The following is a 19,496-nucleotide window of genomic DNA, read 5'->3' on the forward strand; positions in this document are numbered from 1 at the left end:
TGTAGATACGTGAAAGCCCTCAAAGGGCGCCTTTATAGTGGCGGGGCTTTACACATGATAACTGGTTGGTCTTCTATAGAGTGACCATGAAATGATGGCATTAAATCTTTAACTAAATATTCTACAGTACATTGTGGAATATTGTTGGACACATTCAAGAGATGCATCACACTGGAGTTTTCTTCAAGACAGACACATGAGGCAATGACTACATTCTGTTTGAGGATTGTGCCATCGCCTGACTCATGATTTGGAAGACAAATCTAAAGAGATATATTTTAGAAATTACTCTTACCATACTCCATTCGCATGTCTGTATCCACATTTTGAAGTAATGCATTAAAGGAGTTCAATAACAGTAAACTTAGCGAACACAAGATTTTTTTGCATTTGTCAAAAAAAAATAGACCAGTGTACATGACGAATCAACTGTTTTCTGCTGTCGCCTCCAAGCAATGAATAATCCCATTGCATTTGAAAGTCTTTGCCTTTGACAACATGCCATATGGACATTAGTAGCTGATATGAAAGAAACATGAAAACGTGTTTAGATGAAAGAAATTCCAGAAGACATCCCTCCATTTTTTTCTGGTTGACGGTTAGTCTACTTTTCTTGGAATTCACAACCCCAATTTATTCTAGTCCATTTCCTGGCTGTTACAGCCATGCGTAGCCTTTAGCACCACCAAGAGTAACAATGCATGATCATCAAAATGATTTGCATATGTATTTCTTCTTATGTTTGGAGACCATAATCCAAACTCCATGATGTTTGGAAGACATTTCTGTCGCAGCTGTGTTGACGTAGGGGTTCTTGCACCAAACATTTCAATTTAACTGTTGGAATGTCTCCGTTCCTTAAAGCCACAACTGTGTGGGTGAACCAAAGCCAACTCTGAGTTCATGCACAGAAAGAAAAGTGTGTGCAGTTTTATAAATCTTTCTTAAGCCCATTACGATATGGAACTCTGGCTTCTTCAACATTGGCAGATCTGTATACAATTGACATTTGAAAATTGTACACACACACACACATACACACGGTTCTACAGTATTTCACACGATTTATGTATGAACAGAAATCAGCTTCTAAACAGGGGATTTATTCAGAGCCATTATGCTGGTGTAAAGTTCACAGGGCTCTCTCTTATCTCAAAGACTTTTTACAACTCAATGTTTTGGACATTCAGCTTTTTTTTCATTCCCAGGAAATCAACCATTAACTCTGGGCTGAATCTGATAAGGCATGGCACAAATAGCAGTCCCGTTCCTCCTTCTGTCTTCAATTTCTCCGGTCAAGACATGGGGAAAGGCCTTTTCCTCAGCAAAATAGTGGCAGCGGCCTGTGTGGTCGCAGCCATTGGTGCTGCGGCCACCATCATAGCCCTGTCTGTGGTTTATGCTCAGGAGAAGTCGAAGAATGAAATGACGCCGCAATCCACCGCCAGCCCGACCACCAGCCCCACCACGCCGTCCACCCCGAAGGAGCCCTGGCAGCGGTACAGACTCCCAAAATCTCTCGCTCCCATCGCCTACAATGTCACCCTGTGGCCCCGGCTGGAGCGCAATACAGATAAACTATTCGTCTTCACTGGACACTCCACGGTGGTGTTCAGATGTGTGACGGAGACCGACCTCCTCCTCATACACTCGAACAAGCTGAACCTCAGCTCCTTTGAGGGGTACCATGCCAAGCTCAGGGGCCTCAGTGGAGAGGCTGCTCCCGGCCTGAAAGCCACCTGGCTGGAGAGCCCCACCCAGTACCTGGTGGTTCAGCTCAGCAGTCCGCTGCAGGCCGGCAGCACGTACGAGCTCTTCACAGAGTTCGTTGGAGAGCTGACCGACGACCTCGGAGGATTCTACAGGAGTGAATACATAGAGGATGGGGTGACAAAGTAGGATGTTTTTTAAATTTTTTAAATTTGATTATCTAATTATTTTTCCAGATTTTGGTTTAGTTCTGAGTATAAGTGCAATTTTAAACAATGTCTTAATATGTCATTTAAACACAAGCATTTGAAACCAGACATTCACATTAAGACATAGCATTTTGGGAACTTTGGATCTGTTAGCCTAGCTTAGCATATAAACGAGAAACAGGGGAAGGATAGCCGAACATTCTACCGACACCTCTTGAGCTAACTAAAAATTAAATCACCTGTTTCCAGTCCTTGTGCTAAGTTAGCCGACTGCTAGCTGTAGCTTACAGTAATGTACAGACACAAGAGTGGCATCCTTTTACTCCTTTAACTTTTGGTAAGAAGGCAAATGTGTATATTAACCAATATAGCAAATGTTTCTTGAATGAGATAAGAATAAAGACTAATAAATTAGAGAAGCCTGTCTACACTATTTAATTATTTGTTTCAACCCTTTAGATTGCGGGTTTTATCTTGTCAGGTAATTATATTCTCTTTTGTACTAAAACACAATCCCTTTCCCACGGGTTACATTACAGCAAACCGTTGGAAAGGGTTTTGTCTCACCAAGGAGGTTTAAAAAAAAAAAAATGACTTAGGGAAAGTGGGTAAAAAAAAAAGTAACAACCACTTAATTCCAAAATAACGAGAACACATCCAACCGGGACTATAATGAATTGTGAGCGTATCTAAAGTATAGTAACATTTGATTTGGGCGTTAATTATTCGGTTTTCGTATCTGCTTTTGTCAGAGTTGTGGCCACAACTCAAATGCAGCCGACAGATGCCAGGAAAGCCTTCCCCTGCTTCGATGAGCCCGCGATGAAAGCCATCTTCCACATGACCCTCATTCATCCACACGGGACCGTGGCTCTGTCCAACTCCATGAACTACGGCAAGTTCTTCTCTCATGTGGGTTGTTTCCTATAACTCCAAGCTGCTAGTACCGATGCTCCAGGCTTCAATCGGAACAACAGCACACATCAAATATTCAGGTGTATTCTACTTTAATTGATACAATGCACTTATTATTCCTCATTGGTAATGGATCTGATGCTGTCTCTTCCCCCCCCCCCCTCCCCTCCACAGACCCTGTTAACATCACTATAAATGGACACAATCTGATCCAGACAACCTTCGAGCCCACGGAGATTATGTCAACCTACTTGCTGGCTTTCGTTGTGTCTGATTTCACATTCATTTCGACGCCACCGAATGCAGATATTTTGGTAATTATTTATCACCGTACACATGGAAACGGGTCTTTACTCCTATCATTATTATTACGACCATTTTGCACTCACTCTCTCTGACCCTTGACCTTTCTGCAGAGTGGAACAAGGATTTTGTTAGGACGACCAATAAACTGTGACATTGATAATCAACTATGAGAGCCACACTCCCCCTCAATACCGCTTCTATTTACCTAATCATGTAGTTATACTTCTGATTTAACAGTTTGTGTTAGTTAACTGCATAATTGATTGAAGATAATATTTGTGTCAGTTAATATACGGTAAATGCAATGTTACGAACCACTGCTACTACTAGGACTGCAAGTACCATCACAAGCAGCAGATGTTGGATGTCAATCGCTGCCCTGTTGGACACAGTGTTTCTATGCTGCCCTCTGCTGGACGATAGGCTTAGCTCAGGCCTCTGGTCTACTATTTGTTTCCCCTTCTGTTTATGTAATAAATCACTGTTTTTGTGCAGATCAGGATCTGGGCTCGCAAGAAGGCTATAGAAGAGGGCCAGGGGGCCTATGCCCTGGAGAAGACTGGGCCCATACTGGCATTCTTTGAGAACTACTATAACTCTTCTTATCCCCTGACCAAGTCAGGTAGGAACCACACACACAGGCCAACACAAGGACAGTAAATAGGTGTACGCTACTGAATTCATACTGTTAACCAAAATTACTCTATGAACGTTTTTTAGACCAGATCGCCCTTCCTGACTTCAGTGCTGGAGCCATGGAGAACTGGGGCCTGATCACCTACAGAGAAACCGCCCTCTTATATAACCCTGCCGTGTCATCCAATGGAGACAAGGAGTGGGTGGCAACAGTCATCTCCCACGAGCTCGCTCATATGGTATCACACTCAAGGACATTGAATGGAGTTCTGCCCTCCACAAACCAAATCATATCTTTGATAGTCGTCATGTTTGGCTCTGTATTCCTAAACCTGCTGATAAAGTTGAGCTCTGTCTTCTCAGTGGTTTGGGAACTTGGTGACCACCCGGTGGTGGAATGACCTGTGGCTCAACGAGGGGTTTGCCACCTACGTCTCTTATCTTGGAGCCGACTTTGCTGAGCCAAAGTGGAATATGGTGAGTTTTGAATATACCACGTTAAGAATGTACCCGCTGAATATATTGACTGGACCTCTTTTTAAATTAGTCCAGTGTGCGCCTAGTCCTGACAAGGTGGATCAATATAATCCATTTAATGTGTTCAAAATATCTGTAAAATGTCACAATAACTAATTCAAATATTTCCTTTGTGCATTTCCCAGAAAGATTTAATAGTTCTGAATCAGATCATTGGTGTGATGTCTGTGGATGCCTTGGCCTCGTCCCACCCCCTCTCTTCCAAAGAGGAGGACGTCCTGACACCAGAGCACATCAGCGAACTGTTTGACTCCATCACATACAGCAAGGTGTGGCTTAATTGGAATTTCAAAACCCCAAGAGACATGATGTCGACCTCCGCTAAACAAAAAAGAATGAATAAAACGGTTCCCTTTCTGCCCCGAGTGACCCTCATCAAGGACTCTTTGGGAACTACAAATTTAAAATACTAATGAATCACTGATCTGTATTGTAAGTCTCTTTGGATAAAAGCATCAACTTATTTTAATGTAATGCTGTAATTAAGCTGTAATTGTGTCACATCCGATATTTCACCCGCTAACACTGCTGATATCCTCCCGTGCTTCATTACAGGGTGCTGCGGTCCTCAGGATGCTCTCAGAGTTTATCACTGAAACCGTCTTTTCTAAAGGACTCCATGTGAGTACAGCTGATTCAATTTACTTTTGTATTTTGTTAATGTTGTCAATAATGTCCCCGTTGTATTACACTGCATCTAACTTTGTTCACCACAAAAGCAAAACTCAAGCATAACAAACATTGTATTATTTGTCTGCAGACATACTTGGAGGAGTTCAAGTACAATAACACAGGCTACACAGACCTCTGGAAGCACCTGCAAATGGTAAAAAGGCGCCATCCCAAAACAGAAACTTTTAAGGAAAACGTCTTCAAAGCCTTAGAGTAGTATCTTTAAATTTATATTAAAGCAGTTGACATAGACATTTTTTGGCAAGCTGTTTACACAAAACTGATAACCATATGAAAGTTGTTCACGCTAACGTGGTAGAATACAGTCACCTACATTACCTCACGTTTCATTTAACTAACGCTTTTATCCAAAGCGACATACATTCATACACCATAGAGACAGCTGCGGGGAGGAATTTGGGGTTAAGTGTCTTGCTCAAGGACACATCGGCTGGGGCTAGCGGAGGCAGGGATTGAACCACTCCTCTGATTGAAAGATGGACCTGCTAACCACTGACCCACAGTCGCCTACTTAAACATCCAGCGGCAGAGAAACATTAGCGTTCTTTTTGTGTTTCTGAAAAAACACTAAAAATGTAAATCCTGTATTCTTTTATATTCGCTCTGTATTTGGTCTCCACCAACTCGTGACAGAAATATGTGTCTCTTTAGCTGCTTATTGTTCACCATGCTAGCAGCTAACTTATTTACGGTGTTGTTCGGCGCTGGGCAGGTGACAGTGGGTTCATAATTCACTCATTAGTGCAGCTGTAGAGTGATATTAAGTTCAGCCCACTTGGTGCAAAAACTTGTTCTCGTATACAGCAAGTAGCTTGAAGTGGCTAATGTTAGCAGACTTTAGGTAGCCTTGGTGTTACTGGGTAACTGATATTGACAGTCATTTTGGGGACCTTTCGACGCTCTTATACTCTACTATTGAGCATTTAATTGTAATTTCCTCTTTGGATCAACAATCACCGCTGCGCAACAAAAAAATATGTCCTCAGTTTAAACTTTTGTAGAATAGTTCTGCCTGCTATTCCTTGTTACTCATGACTAATGGTCAACAGCAGAATACTTTAGTGCAGAAAGCAACAAACGGTCACAATATTACTAATATATAAATATTCCTCTATTAAGGCAGTGGAGAAAGCCAACATAACGCTGCCCCACTCCATCGAGGTTATAATGAACCGGTGGATCCTTCAGATGGGGTTCCCGGTGGTCACCATCAACACCCAGACTGGAGAAATTAACCAGAAACACTTCTTGTTGGACTCAGAGTCTGTGGTGGACAGACCCTCCGAGTTCAAGTAGGAAACATTCTTCATGTTTCTTTTCAATATCCTGAATATACTGAGTGTGGTCGTTTTGGGCCCTGTCATAAGAAACTCACCGGCTCTCTCTGTGTCCTCCGTCTCTACATATCGATGGCGGGATGAACGCGGCTGTAGCTATGAATGGTTTGTCCCAATCACCTGGATCAAGACCGGTGGAGACGAGCAGCAGTACTGGCTTCTTAAAAAAGAGGGTAGGCTTTATTCCGGGTGTTCGTACAGATCATTGCAAAGATGATGACCACGATAGAAAAAGATGCATTACTTTTGTTTTCGTCTCTATCCAAACAGCTACAAACACAAACATGACCCTTGGTGCTAATGATTGGCTGGTGGCCAACATAGACACAAAGGGCTTCTACCGAGTTAACTACGACTCAGACAACTGGGAGCGTCTCCTCGCCAAGCTGAGCTCCCGACATCTGGTGCGTGGCGCCACGCTGCTTCCGCAGTGTTTCTAAATGATGAGTATACCCAAGTCTCACCCCTCAGCCTCCTCCAACCAATAAATGCCTTTATTTGCTTTTCAGGACATCCCAGTGATCAACCGAGCTCAACTCATCGATGATGCTTTCAACCTCGCCAGGTGAGGCCGTGTGTTGGTTTTATAAAGCGCTTACCGCCAAATGTTGTAAGAGAGAGAGCTGACCAATCGTATGCACGTGCCATTTTCAGGGCTAAGATGGTGAATACAACTCTGGCTCTGAGGACGACCAAGTTCCTCGATAAAGAGGTTGAATACATGCCCTGGGAGACAGCCAGGCGCAACTTGAACTACTTCTACCTGATGTTTGACCGCAGCGAAGTGTACGGGCCCATGCAGGTTTGTGACCAACGGGAAACTTTTGCCCTTAATTAATTCTTATGCCGATCCCCAAAGAACAGCAGAGTGCCGATGTTTATGAAGGAATGCAGATTGGTTAATTGTAGGAAAATATAGTTGGAATTCGTATGCAATGGAGATTTACATTACATTACATGTCATTTGGCTGACGCTTTTATCCAAAGCGACTTACAATACTGTTACATTCATTCACTGTAGACGCAGCTACAGGGAGCAACTCAGGGTTAAGTGTCTTGCTCAAGGACACATCGACTAGGGCGGGGATTGAACCTCCAACCCCCTGATTGAAAGACAGAACTGCTACCCACTCACCCATAGTCGATTTATCGCAAGTCTTTCGGTAATCATTTTTCAAACAGCTTTGCAACCTAACAAACCGTCTTTGTTTCTTCAGGCTTACTGGAACAAACAGGTCACCCCTCTGTTTAACCACTTCCAAAACATCACTGGCAACTGGACAAATATCCCAGAAAAGCACACCGACCAGTAAGGATGTTAACATGTCTTCTGTGTTTTAAACTCTTTTAAAGAGACAAAGTCACAGTAAGCCATGTCCTTGGGGGTCAATGCAACGTAGATTAAAGGGAACTTGATTTATTCACAAAGGAAAAACTAGATAATGCCAAAAGAATCCACCCATCCTCTCACTGAGCTGCACCTCCATTCCACTCTGTATCTCTTTAATGTGTTCACTCCTATTTACTGTTATCTTGAGAGAAATATGTTCCATCTCCCGGGTTTATGTTCACTTTCTCACTTGCATTCACACCGCTGGAAAACCTTCCTGCAGTTCTACTGAACAGATGCATCTTTCAAGTGTGGTGGGATTTACTCAATGTTATAACTTGAATTACATTCTTCCTCAACACTCAAGGAGTTTAGATCAGTGGTTCTTAACCTTATTGGAGGTACCGCACCCTGCAAGCTTCATCGTTGCATTAGCCGAACACTGTACGGTCTGCCGTCGATCATTCTCCTGACCCTGTGATTCATCTCATGTCCCAGGTACAACCAGGTCAATGCAATCTCCATGGCCTGCAGCACTGGAGTGAAAGGCTGTGAGGAGCTGACCACCGGCTGGTTCAAAGAGTGGCAGGACAACCCCCATATCAACAAGTATGTCAACACCCTGACGCTCTCCTTTCCTTATTTCTTTTCCATACTGTCTTCCTCTCGGGATTCATATGTGGAATCCTCCTTCACTTGTTAAATGCAGCTGTTGTTACCTTCGCATTGAAAATGCCGGAAGGTTATGTTTTGATCGCCGTGTATTTATTTATTTATTTATTTGTATGCGTGTTATTCGCAAAACTCAAAAAGTATTGAACCGAATCGCATGAAATTTGGTGGGATGATTGTTTATTATCCGGGGACCAGTTGATTAGATTTTGGGATCGATCGGGTCAAAGGTCATGAACAGGTCAAAATCTTTCGCAGAACTCAAAAAGTATTGAACCGAATCACATGAAATTTGGTGGGATGATTGTTTATTATCCGGGGACCAGTTGATTAGATTTTGGGATCGATCGGGTCAAAGGTCAAGGTCAAAGGTCATGAACAGGTCAAAATCTTTCGCAGAACTCAAAAAGTATTGAACCGAATCGCATGAAATTTGGTGGGATGATTGTTTATTATCCGGGGACCAGTTGATTAGATTTTGGGATCGATCGGGTCAAAGGTCAAAGGTCATGAACAGGTCAAAATGTTCTTGAATCGCATAAAATTTGGTGGGATGATTGGTTATTATCCGGGGACCATTTGATTAGATTTTGGGATCAATCGGGTCAAAGGTCAAGGTTAAGGTCATGGAAAGGTCAAACTCTTTTTTTTACCATAGCACGATACATTTTTGTCCAATTGGCATGCAACTAATGCCAAAATGTTCATAACTCAATGCCCAATCTTGTGATATGCGAAGGTATGCGCTCTACCGAGTGCCCATTCTAGTTTTTTATTGTAATTCAAGTATTTTATTTGCCACGCCCCCTGCTGTCATTGCTTTTAACTCTCTGTCCTCTTCACCAATGTTTGCAGGATTAGTCCCAACCTGAGGTACACTGTGTACTGCAGTGCGATCGCAGCGGGAGGGGTGAAGGAGTGGAACTTTGCTTGGTCCATGTTCAAGAACGCCACCATCGCTACGGAGGCTGATAAGCTCATGTCCGCGCTGTCCTGTACCAAAGAGCCCTGGCTGCTGAACAGGTCGGTGATACTGACATTGTGCTCTTCTTCTGGTCACTTTGGCACTCACTCACTGCAGGGTTTCGATGGTCCTACGTCAAACATCGTGGCAGCAGCCGATAAAAACGTTTTGTCCTCACCTGTGAGTGTGTTTCAGGTATCTGGATTATTGTCTGATCCCGGGCAATATCCGTAAACAGGACGCCACCTCCGCCATCATTTCCATTGCTCGCAACCCCATCGGTCAACCTCTGGCATGGGCCTTTGTCAGAGCCAAATGGGACTATATATTCAATAAGTGAGTCCTTCCTCATGCATGCACATACTGTATGTATAATGTGATAGTCAAAGCCTGCATTATATATAACTACTATTGGATGGACTGCCATAAGATTTGGCGCAGATATTCACAGTAGGCTACCAAAAGTGTTCAAAAATAGCAGTTTGTCCAATACTTTGTTTTATGACCAAATCCCAGGAAAACTAATGCTATTCTCTTCAGACTTCAGTCCTAATTATTTAACATGCTAACATGCTCAGCTACGATGTTGCCCTCGTAATAATGTCGGCATGTTTGCATTGTCATTGTTAGCATGCTGTCCTTTAGCATTGAGCTCAAAGTGCTACCGCCTAGCATGGCCGCAGACTGCTCGTCTTGTTTTCAAGTATCCAGCCAAACAGCTTTGGTTGCGCAGCTTGCAAAATGTTCACAGCCTGTCTTGTTTGTGTATTTTTCTCCAGTTATGGTGGTCGATCATTTTCCTTTGGAGGACTTATTAGCGGACTGACCCAACGTTTCTCTTCTGAGTTTGAGTACAAGCAGGTACAGTTCCTCCAGTGTTCCTTGTGGCTCTGTGAGACCCCGATGAGCAAACATTTCATTCAACACGGGCAGTGTGTGAGTGGGTTAATACGAGTGACTAGACTATTGTTTGCGAGGTGCTGTGCATCAGGTACAGCATGACCCATGAACGTGTTGTGACACGAGTAGTGAAGAACACTTTCTAATCCTATAGTTCATTCCTGTTAATGCCAACGTTCAGATTTGAATCCCAGTAACCCCTCCTGTCCCTCCCCAGTTGCTGCAGTTCAAAGAAGACAACGCCGGGCAGCTTGGCTCGGCCACCACGTCTCTCGAGCAGGCGCTGGAGAGAACCAAGGCCAACAAGAACTGGATGGCCGTGAACAAGCAGCAGGTGTTTGATTGGTTCAAAAGTGAGGCCCCAACAAATTAACACAAATGAAAATTGTCTTACCGCCTCAAACCAAATGTGTTATTATAAATATCCTTCATGTGATGTTTTTTTATCTTTATTTTTAAATATCTAAAGTTTTGACTGCATTTTTATGGATATTTGATACAAAATTAAAATATGTTTTAATACTGTAGATACTGTACAAATTCAAAAGGTTTTGAACAGATGTCAAGACGTAATATTCTCTGCATCCCCATATTTTTTGCATTTAATGTTGATGCCAGTGTTTTTAATCAAATCCACCTATTTTGAATAAAAGCCACCTCGATCTACAAACTGTGAGTTCAGATTGTGTTTCAAGACTCTGGGCACTGGGGGGGGGGGGGGGGGGGAAACAAAGTCCATTTAAATGTAACATTTCTAAAAATAAATGTGAGCCTCTCCGGGCATCTCAGCAACATCGCAGAGCCCAGTGTCGACATAGCAACAGCATAAAACATTAATTCGCAGAGTGGGCCATCCATCTTCAATGACTAAGACACATTGTGTGCCCATATTATTAACTTCTGGGTCACACATCGACACTGCAGATAAACACTTTCCAACAGGAAGTGACAATAAAGACTTGGAGTGAAATACATTATTGGAGTTCCTAAGCTGGATCCAGAAACTCCATTTATTTATCATGTTTCATGGTCTCAGCCACCCGGCATGTTGACACAGGATAGGAAAAGCTGCCAATTAACTGGTCAGTGGTCAGCTGCCACTTCTCTCAGTGGGGGTCTTTCCTTAAGGACTTTAGCGGGGATGTGGTCCCTGTTTAGCACCTCATTGTCACTCTGACAGCTGCTGTGTTTGTGTAAAGAAGTCTAGGCCATATATATATATATATGAATACTTCACAGAAAGAGAACATTTGGATGAATGCAACAAACTCAAGGTTTATTTTGATAAATTTAATTTATTGTGTTAATATTGTAAAAGCTCAATAAATATACAGTTTTATGTGTAAAAAAAAAAAAAATGCACAAATAGGACAGGACATTTTGTTCAAAATAACAAAATTGAGAATTTTTGTCCACAGATTTCTTTTAAGGTCATTGCTGCAATGAAAATAGTGGATGTATGGCCGTGTCTCTCAGCACTGTCCAGAGAAGGCGGCGCTTTGAAGTTGCTGCTGTGGAGTCCACAACTGCTCGCTGCTGAAGCAAACTCCATCTGAAACCTGACAACAGAAGACAGATTTTGGGTTATGAAGTCATTCAACACATGGTCAACATGAAACAAATTCTCTTTAGCTCAAACGCTTTTAAATCTGTGGAGTTGTGCAAGAGCATGATATGAAACATACCTGATATGAGGATTGCAGGGAGGACAGATGTTCTGAGCTTATGGTGATACAGGCTGGTTCTTGATGGCTGTAGCTGGCTGCTGGCTGACCCAGGAACTGGCTGAGGTTTTGGGGTGCTCTGCAAACCCTGAGGCTCTCTGCTCCAGCGCCTCCTCGCTGAGGCCCAGCTGGGCCGATAGGTAAGAGATGTAGCGGATGGTGAGGCGCAGCGTCTCGATCTTGGTTAAGGTCTGCCCGGCCGGTGCCACCGAGGGAGGTAGGTATGTCCTGAGGTGCTGCAGGGCCTTGGTCAGATCCCTCATCCTCAGCTTCTCTCTCTCGCTGGCCGTCTCCCGCTTCTTCCCCGGATACCTGGATCTGGACTTCTTCGTGATGGACAACGTGGCCGCGGAGGATCCGGAGCGAGGCGTCAGCTGTGTCCCCTGGGTGAGGCGAGGCACTGCCGGGCTTTTGAAGACGAAACAGTCCGTCGCATTCGGTTCGCTTCCGGCGGCCTGGAGGGAGGCGGGGGAGAAGCAGATAGAGTCCACCGAGGAGGTGGGAGACAAGCTGTTGCTGCCTGCACTGAAGTAACCGGCATCTGAGGCTGGATCGTAGGCCAGGGGATTGTAGGGTTTATCCAGCAGGGACTCAAACAGGAAAGAGTTGTCCTGGAGCTGGAGAGGGGAGCAGTAGGTAACCTCCATGGCTGCTGTCGTGGTCGTAGTCGTGGTCTTCCGAGAGCAGTCGGTGTGTTGCCGGGAGGCAGAGCAGAAAGGACAGTGAGGAGGACCCAGAAGGCCGCTCCATATATGTGGTGGGAGGTGCGAGGTGTCACCTCCGGCAGCCACCTCCAAGCCCTGAGAAGCTCTGGGAGCAGGTCCGACACCTCGACCAGGGGATGGTGGGTGGTGTTGGTGGTGGTGGGGGGGGTGTCCCATGGGAAATATGCCAGCTCCGGCACGAGGTGCGACCGGAAGTATAGACAAGTTCACACGACACTCTCCTGCAGCCAGGAGAACACAACAAAGGGTTGTTCCTGGGTCTCAGGACTCTCCATGAACCCAGATGAACATCTTTTCATTGGAAATCTGGAGTGTCACAATGGGGGGGCCGGAGGCCGCCAAAGATCTGTGACCAAGAAATAGTCAATAAACCATGTGCTTCATGAAAGAATGAGCCATAGAGCTGCAAGGCCTCGGGTTCTGAGAAGCACAGAGACGGCACATCGTACAGTAAAAGTTGTTTCGTGTGACACTAAAGGAAAATGGCATGTGTTCCCCCCCCCCCCCCGACCCCTCGCAACACACACACATACACACACAAACACAAGGCTGCAAAAGTGTGCCGGCGGGCAGCTGTGAAGTGTGAGGAGTTTACACCTCGTCCTGTTTGGACAGCAGTCCGCCTCACTGGCCTGGGAACTCTGATCTGAGGAAGAACGCACAGAACCAACCGACACGCTGGACCGGACTGCGTCTTTTATTAAGTCCTGGTCCACGCTGACGGTTTTGCACACCGCAGCCTGGCAGAAGTGGTTTTATCCTTGGCTAGGATTGACGTTGGGACCAGTGGGATGTAGTTTCCAGTATGTTAGCGTTAAAAAAAACAAGCCAGTTAATGCTCACCGTGATTAAAGTATTAATATGATGATGATAATGATGATGATGAGAGAAAGAAAAGTCAATAATAGCTAAGCACGATGGCAGATTGTGTATTTAGTTTGCACCTTTATAGTTATATTCAGAGCCTTTGTTCTAAAAAAAATAAATAAATAGGAAATATTTCCTTGGCGCCGCTTCTTCTTTTCTTTTTATCCATTTTTTGTTGTTGCTATTATTTAAAAAATGTATTACCATGCAGTGTCTCTTCTTCCCCTGATCCCCTAAATATGGTTTCTGGTTCACAAACTGCTGCAGACAAATATGCTTCATGTGTATCATCTTGAATTATAGGCTGAATTATGGCGAAGAGTTTCCTGCGTGTGGATTGTATCCGTCACTTTTGTTAAATGTTCCATTCATTCACACCATTATAATGATTTAGCAGAGAAGGGCTCCTTGCTTCATATTTTTGTGATGACTCTCCGGTGTTCCTGTGAATCTGATCATCAGGCGTCGACTGTGGATCTGAATCCCGAGCCGTGTTCCCACAAACCACCGCGTCACATTTGACTCCTGCTCTGCAGCAGAGGTGAAACCCATGGGGGGGGGCGGACGGACGTGTGAACCGGTCCCGCACAGCTCTCCAACCACTTCGCTTGTACAAGACAAACAAGACAGAAAGATATCCAAAGCAGAGTATTGGATGACACCACACAACTCATTGCAACTCATCAGAGCACTTTGTCTGGTTGCAGATTGAAGCTTTTTACAAATGGGATCCTGTCACTTTTACTTAACTTTCTCATTAAAGTGTATTTTGTGGGACGTACATCTTTCGCTGCATTTTTTTTCTCAAATGATGAACTATCAACTGAATATTAAGTCACGCTCTAAACCTCAGGCAGAGTCTCCGCCAGCTGTCAGCTTTCCTCCGGCCTTCCCGGATGATGATAGATAGGATCGGCCTCCTCTTAATCCATATTAAGCTCTGACAGTGTTGACTCACATGTAATGAACGAATAATCAGCACTGCAGTGCGAACCCTTTCATCCCCGACCCTTTCAGGGCCGGAGACTTTATTAGCTCTTCTGTGATGAAAGGCCCGAGTGGGCACATTAGGCTTTGTGTTGGGTCTTTGCAAGGCCGCATATCAGATGAGCTCCACGTATGTGGCAAACCAAACACTCGGGCCTAATTCTCCTGCCTGCCACGGAGCTTCTCTATGAATACTAAAGCCCTCTCTGTTGGCTCGAGCAGGTAATTAGGGCTGTAGGTGAGAGGGGGGAGAGCAGGGAGGATCTTACAGTATATCTTAGTCTAGACTTAGCGGTGCCAAGGATCTCTCTGTTGTTTGCTCAGCCACATTAACAAAGACACACTAAATAGACCAGATAGCTCTGGTCTGCTCAGATGAATTACACCATGAGAGGGAATTAGTCATGTTTCTGGAGGGGCTTGTGTCCCTGGTACTGTTGCATGAGCCCATGTTTAGGGTATTTAACAATACACATTATGGCCTTACAGTAATATTCACTTCTGTACAGCGTCTCTTGGAGTATTATTTTTGCCTCACACAGTTGCATATTGTTGAAAATTGTTCTCCTCCCTAGGAACATGTTATTTAGACACACAGACATTTTTACTGACAATCTAGTAAAAAAGAAAGAAAAAGGGAGTTGCATAGTACAATGTATGTTAAGCTCCATCATGGGATCTTTTACAACTTAGAAAAAAAGAAAGAAGCCAAGCGCTTTTCTTTATGTTTTTTGAAATAGCATTCCATTTTAAGTCTTCGCAAGCTTTTCCCCTCCCACTGATGACACTCTGTCGTGTGCCTCTCAGTCGGGAAACCAATCACAGGTGCAAACGATTGCAGGGATGCATCGTTATCTTCATGAGTATCACCTGTGCGCTTTCCTGCCACAGCGATTAAAATGTCTCATGCTAAGTTTGAGGGGGAAAGCTAATGAAACAGGACCTGTGCAACGCTTCAGTGTTTTTTAATTTCAACTTTAAAACCTCGAATATTTGACATTGTGGGTCCCAGTATGTCCCTCTTTCATTTTAATTTAGCTTCAATGAAGAGTTGCACTGCAAGGTGATACAGAATATGTATAATATGTACGCTACGCAGAGGAAAAGGTTTTAAAGGTGTCCATACAAACAATAGCATATGTTCAGCTTGATATATACATTCCTCCAGTGGTTATTAAGTTCATGATGACATTTACCGGGTTTTCTTTGCAAAGAGATAACATGAGGCCTCGGCAGTTAATCAAATAAAGCAGAGATACAACTTATTTTATAAATTCCTTTTCTGTGGTTCCTTGTCAAACTTTAGTGGTGATGTACTAACATAAAGAGTTGTTTGGAAGAAGGACTGTGGATGTCACACTAACATTGGAAGCAAGGGATCTCTTAATAACCAGTATGAACAGGAGAAAGGATTACAGCACGCATATACGCTGTCTGTATGTGAGCCATGTTGGCTTTTGTTTCTCTCCCAATGACAACTATAAGTTTAAAGGTTTCATTTCCTCTAAATTGTTACATAATCTACAGTGTTGCCTCATATTGTTCTATAGTCTTCTGATTAGTGGAAAATGCAAAAGATAACCACTTGAGAAATCCTTTTTAATAGTCCTTTTTATTTTTTTCTTGTGACAGTACCATTCTTTAGAGTCATATTTCTCACCACCCGATGAATGTGCAGTATTCTCTGTCTTTCACCTCTGTCTTTTGGCCAGTGAAATATTTGTCTGGTAAACACTCCACTGTGTCTATCGGCTAGTCTCTTAACATTGTCTGTCTGCTGTTTGCTGTGAGCAGGTCGTTTTTAGATCTTTTTAACTTAAAATAAAGCTGCAAAACATTACGCAATGAGAGGGAGCAGAGGGAGCCAGATCAGTAAAGTGATAATGTGATAACCATCAGTTGGTGGTGAATGATCTTTTCCCCATTGACACGTTTAAAAATAAATCATAGTCCCTTTCTTTAAAAAGCTGGCCATTTTATGATATTTGTGTATTTTCATCATTGGAGTACCAGTGCGCCTTCTTGCCCAGCAGAGAGCGCTCTGTGGCACTCTTCCCTGGGCCCCATCCTGCCTTATGTTAACCACTGGGTGGAGGGAACTGCATCATGGGAACGGGTGCTTGCAAATGATGACAATTGCTCCAGTGACATTTTAATATTATATTTATTATAAATAGTGGCTTAAGGAAATATAAAAATAGTTGTTAGACATATCAATATTTACACGCAGCATTTCAGAGGACAACATAAATACAGTTGTAAAATAGCATATTTATAATAAATTACATGTTTCACAGTGAGGCAGTAAAGACAGAGACAAGGTTTGTGTCTGTTGTTGGATGACGACGATGAGGGTTTAACCCCAATGCTCTCTTGGAACCAATGGCATGCAGAAGTCTTTGCCACACATCTGGAGAAAAAACAACAACATCAAGTTTGATTAGCATGGTTTCATCCAAAAAGATGCAAGCACTGAAATTTGAAGACATAAAGATCCATAATTGATGATAAACGTCCACATACCTGACAGCAGGGCTGTGTTGCCGGAGGGGACTGCAGGATGCCATCCAGGCTTGTGTCTCCCATTGGAGCTTCAATGTACTGCATGCTGTACTGATCCACTCCAAAACCACAGCTCCCAGAATGCAGCACGATGCCCTGGCTTTGGCACTGGGCCTGGTACAGGCTCTGGTTCAGGCTCTGGTCCTGCAGCTGGGCCTCCTGTCCTCCCACGGGGCCGTGCTGGAAGTAGCTGAGGATGTCAGGCAAGGAGGCGTCGCTGGCCGAGGTGTCTCCTTGCTCCTTCCTTTGGAAAAGCGCCTCCTCGTTGAGGCCCAGCTGGGCCGACAGGAAGGAGATGTAGCGGATGGTGAGCCGGAGGGTTTCTATCTTGGTCAGGGTCTGTCCCGCGGGGGCCACCGAGGGCGGGAGGTAGGACCGGAGGTGATGCAGGGCCTTGGTCAAATCCCGCATCCTCAGCTTCTCTTTCTCGCTGGCGCTCTCCCTCTGCTTGCTGCGCATCCGGCTGGCTCGGCCCGACTTCCTGCCGCGTTCGGATAGGGAGCAGGGCGAGGACCTGAGGGTCTGGGAGTATCCGTTCTTGGCCGTCTTCGGAGTGGACTGTGGCAACTGCTGGTAGGAGGACGGAGAGAGGCTGGAGTCCAAGGAGGGGGCAGGGGAGAAGATCTCAGAGGAGGAGATGCTACAGAGGTCCGAGTCAGAGCACCACTGGTACTGCAGGCCGTAGTTGAGCAGAGGGACGGAGGAGGTATCCATGATGCGTGGAGTGTCACTCTGGGGTCTGACTGGAGAGACTGGGAGGCTGTGAGTGCCGCTCAGCTCAGTTGCACTGGTTTATAAGTCCAGGCCAGGAATCTGCAGAGGTGTGAAGTGACACCTCTGCAGATTCTCACAAACCATCACTGTCTCTACAGCGGAGGCTACTGCCCCTGAACACACACACACACACACACCCACACACACACACACTCCCTCTCCGGGACCGTGTCTCAGTACCTCTCCCTCTCCTCCGTGTCTGGGAAAATCCAGCTTCAGGAGTGGAAGTGTGAATTTTGACTCCTGCTCAAAACAATAAACAAGTTTTTTGCTTTTTGGGCTTTTCTGTCCCTGCGGCAACCCAGATGCATTTTGCACATGTTTCAGGGACAGGGTTTGTTTTGAATGACCGCATTTCTCCCGCATTCACTTTTTAGCACTGAAGCCCAAGACACTTGTCAGCGAACTAACTGGACAGTATGATAGTGTGAAGAAGCCCAACACTATTGTTTTATATCTGCCATTACACAGATATTAGTCACATTATCTTATCTTATTTAAGCACATGATGACATGTCGATACTGTTTCCAACCACATATAACCGAAATCCGTCGGTTCCAATACAATCCTATGTGATAAAATCCCAGTAAGGATTTAGGAGTAATTATTAAAACCAAATAGGTATCAGTTTATAGAAGCAATGGATACAAATGACAGGATCAAGCACATAATCTCAAGATCTAAACATGGCGAACGCATTCATGCATTTATCTAATGTCAAGATTAAAATGTTACATTTACAAACATATAATACATTGAAGAAATGATTTTAGAATATGAAGTTTTGTTTTTCAATTATCTTAGAACTTCAGCTCCAAATTGGAAATATTGGAATTCTTATGCGTTCACATTAATGTGTAAATAATAATGATGATCTGATACACATAATATTAGAGCACTCTGATAGGGGATCATTTTCCATGATGAATACCTCGAGGACATTCAGCATTGAAAATACTGTTGTCCTCTATTTCCTTTCTTCTTTTGAATGCCATACTTTGACTTGTAAAATATCACTTTTACATTGTGGCACTGCTACTTCAACTTCATAAAAGAGTCTCGGTATTTCTTCCGCCAGTGATCAGCGATGAAGCGCGAGAGATGGATCGTCAATATGTGGGTGACCTGTGGTTAACGACCTGCGCTGTAGACTACGGGGACTAGCTTCCTTAGTCAGTGTTCAACTCTGGAGAGATGAACAATTCAGTAACGACTTGGACGTGAGCGGGCGCCGGGGTTGAAGTGTGTGTGCTCATGCATCCGAAGTCAGGAGAGTTGTCATTATTAAGAGAGCAGAGGTGACCGCGTCCTCCTTGGAGGTTGGAACTCTCTTCTCTCCATCTTGTCCTCCTTCTCACCCCAACCTTGAACCTGACATGTGTGTGTGTTCTGTCCTTCGCTTTATAACCCGCCACTTCTCACCAACAGGATCGTTTTATAGCCACAGCGAACCGAGCTGTGACCTCTGATCATTATTTTTATTTATTTTTATTTGTTAGGTGGAGCTTCTACCACTGCTCCCCCCCCCCCCCCCTCCCCCTCCCGTTGTACGTGTTTCTCAGTAGACGTCTATGTTGTACCCGGTGGAAATGTAAAATGTAAATACATCTAATGAAGCATAATGACCTGTATCAAGCAGTTATAGCG

The 19,496-nt window shown here is 44.2% G+C and overlaps 2 protein-coding genes across 2 annotated transcripts; one reads left to right on the forward strand and one right to left on the reverse strand.

Annotated features, from left to right (window-relative positions):
- The first annotated feature begins 1,302 nt into the window (after positions 1-1,302).
- LOC130192669 (aminopeptidase Ey-like) lies at positions 1,303-10,879 on the forward strand. Its single transcript, XM_056412776.1, has 20 exons — positions 1,303-1,895; positions 2,672-2,814; positions 3,009-3,148; positions 3,636-3,762; positions 3,861-4,015; positions 4,140-4,253; positions 4,439-4,582; positions 4,869-4,934; positions 5,074-5,139; positions 6,126-6,298; positions 6,440-6,516; positions 6,614-6,747; positions 6,853-6,908; positions 6,998-7,145; positions 7,561-7,652; positions 8,172-8,282; positions 9,201-9,368; positions 9,505-9,645; positions 10,089-10,170; positions 10,427-10,879. Exons 1-20 carry the CDS (start codon positions 1,303-1,305, stop codon positions 10,580-10,582), a joined length of 2,886 nt encoding a protein of 961 aa, XP_056268751.1. The 3' UTR covers positions 10,583-10,879.
- Positions 10,880-11,681: 802 nt separating this feature from the next.
- mespaa (mesoderm posterior aa) lies at positions 11,682-12,580 on the reverse strand. The gene is made up of 2 exons (XM_056412784.1): positions 11,945-12,580; positions 11,682-11,768 (listed from the first exon to the last, which is right to left on the reverse strand). Exons 1-2 carry the CDS (start codon positions 12,578-12,580, stop codon positions 11,682-11,684), a joined length of 723 nt encoding a protein of 240 aa, XP_056268759.1.
- Between the last annotated feature and the right edge of the window lie 6,916 nt (positions 12,581-19,496).

The sequence above is a fragment of the Pseudoliparis swirei genome, chromosome 4 (genome assembly GCF_029220125.1).
Source record: "Pseudoliparis swirei isolate HS2019 ecotype Mariana Trench chromosome 4, NWPU_hadal_v1, whole genome shotgun sequence".
In the NCBI taxonomy this organism is placed as follows: domain Eukaryota; kingdom Metazoa; phylum Chordata; class Actinopteri; order Perciformes; family Liparidae; genus Pseudoliparis; species Pseudoliparis swirei.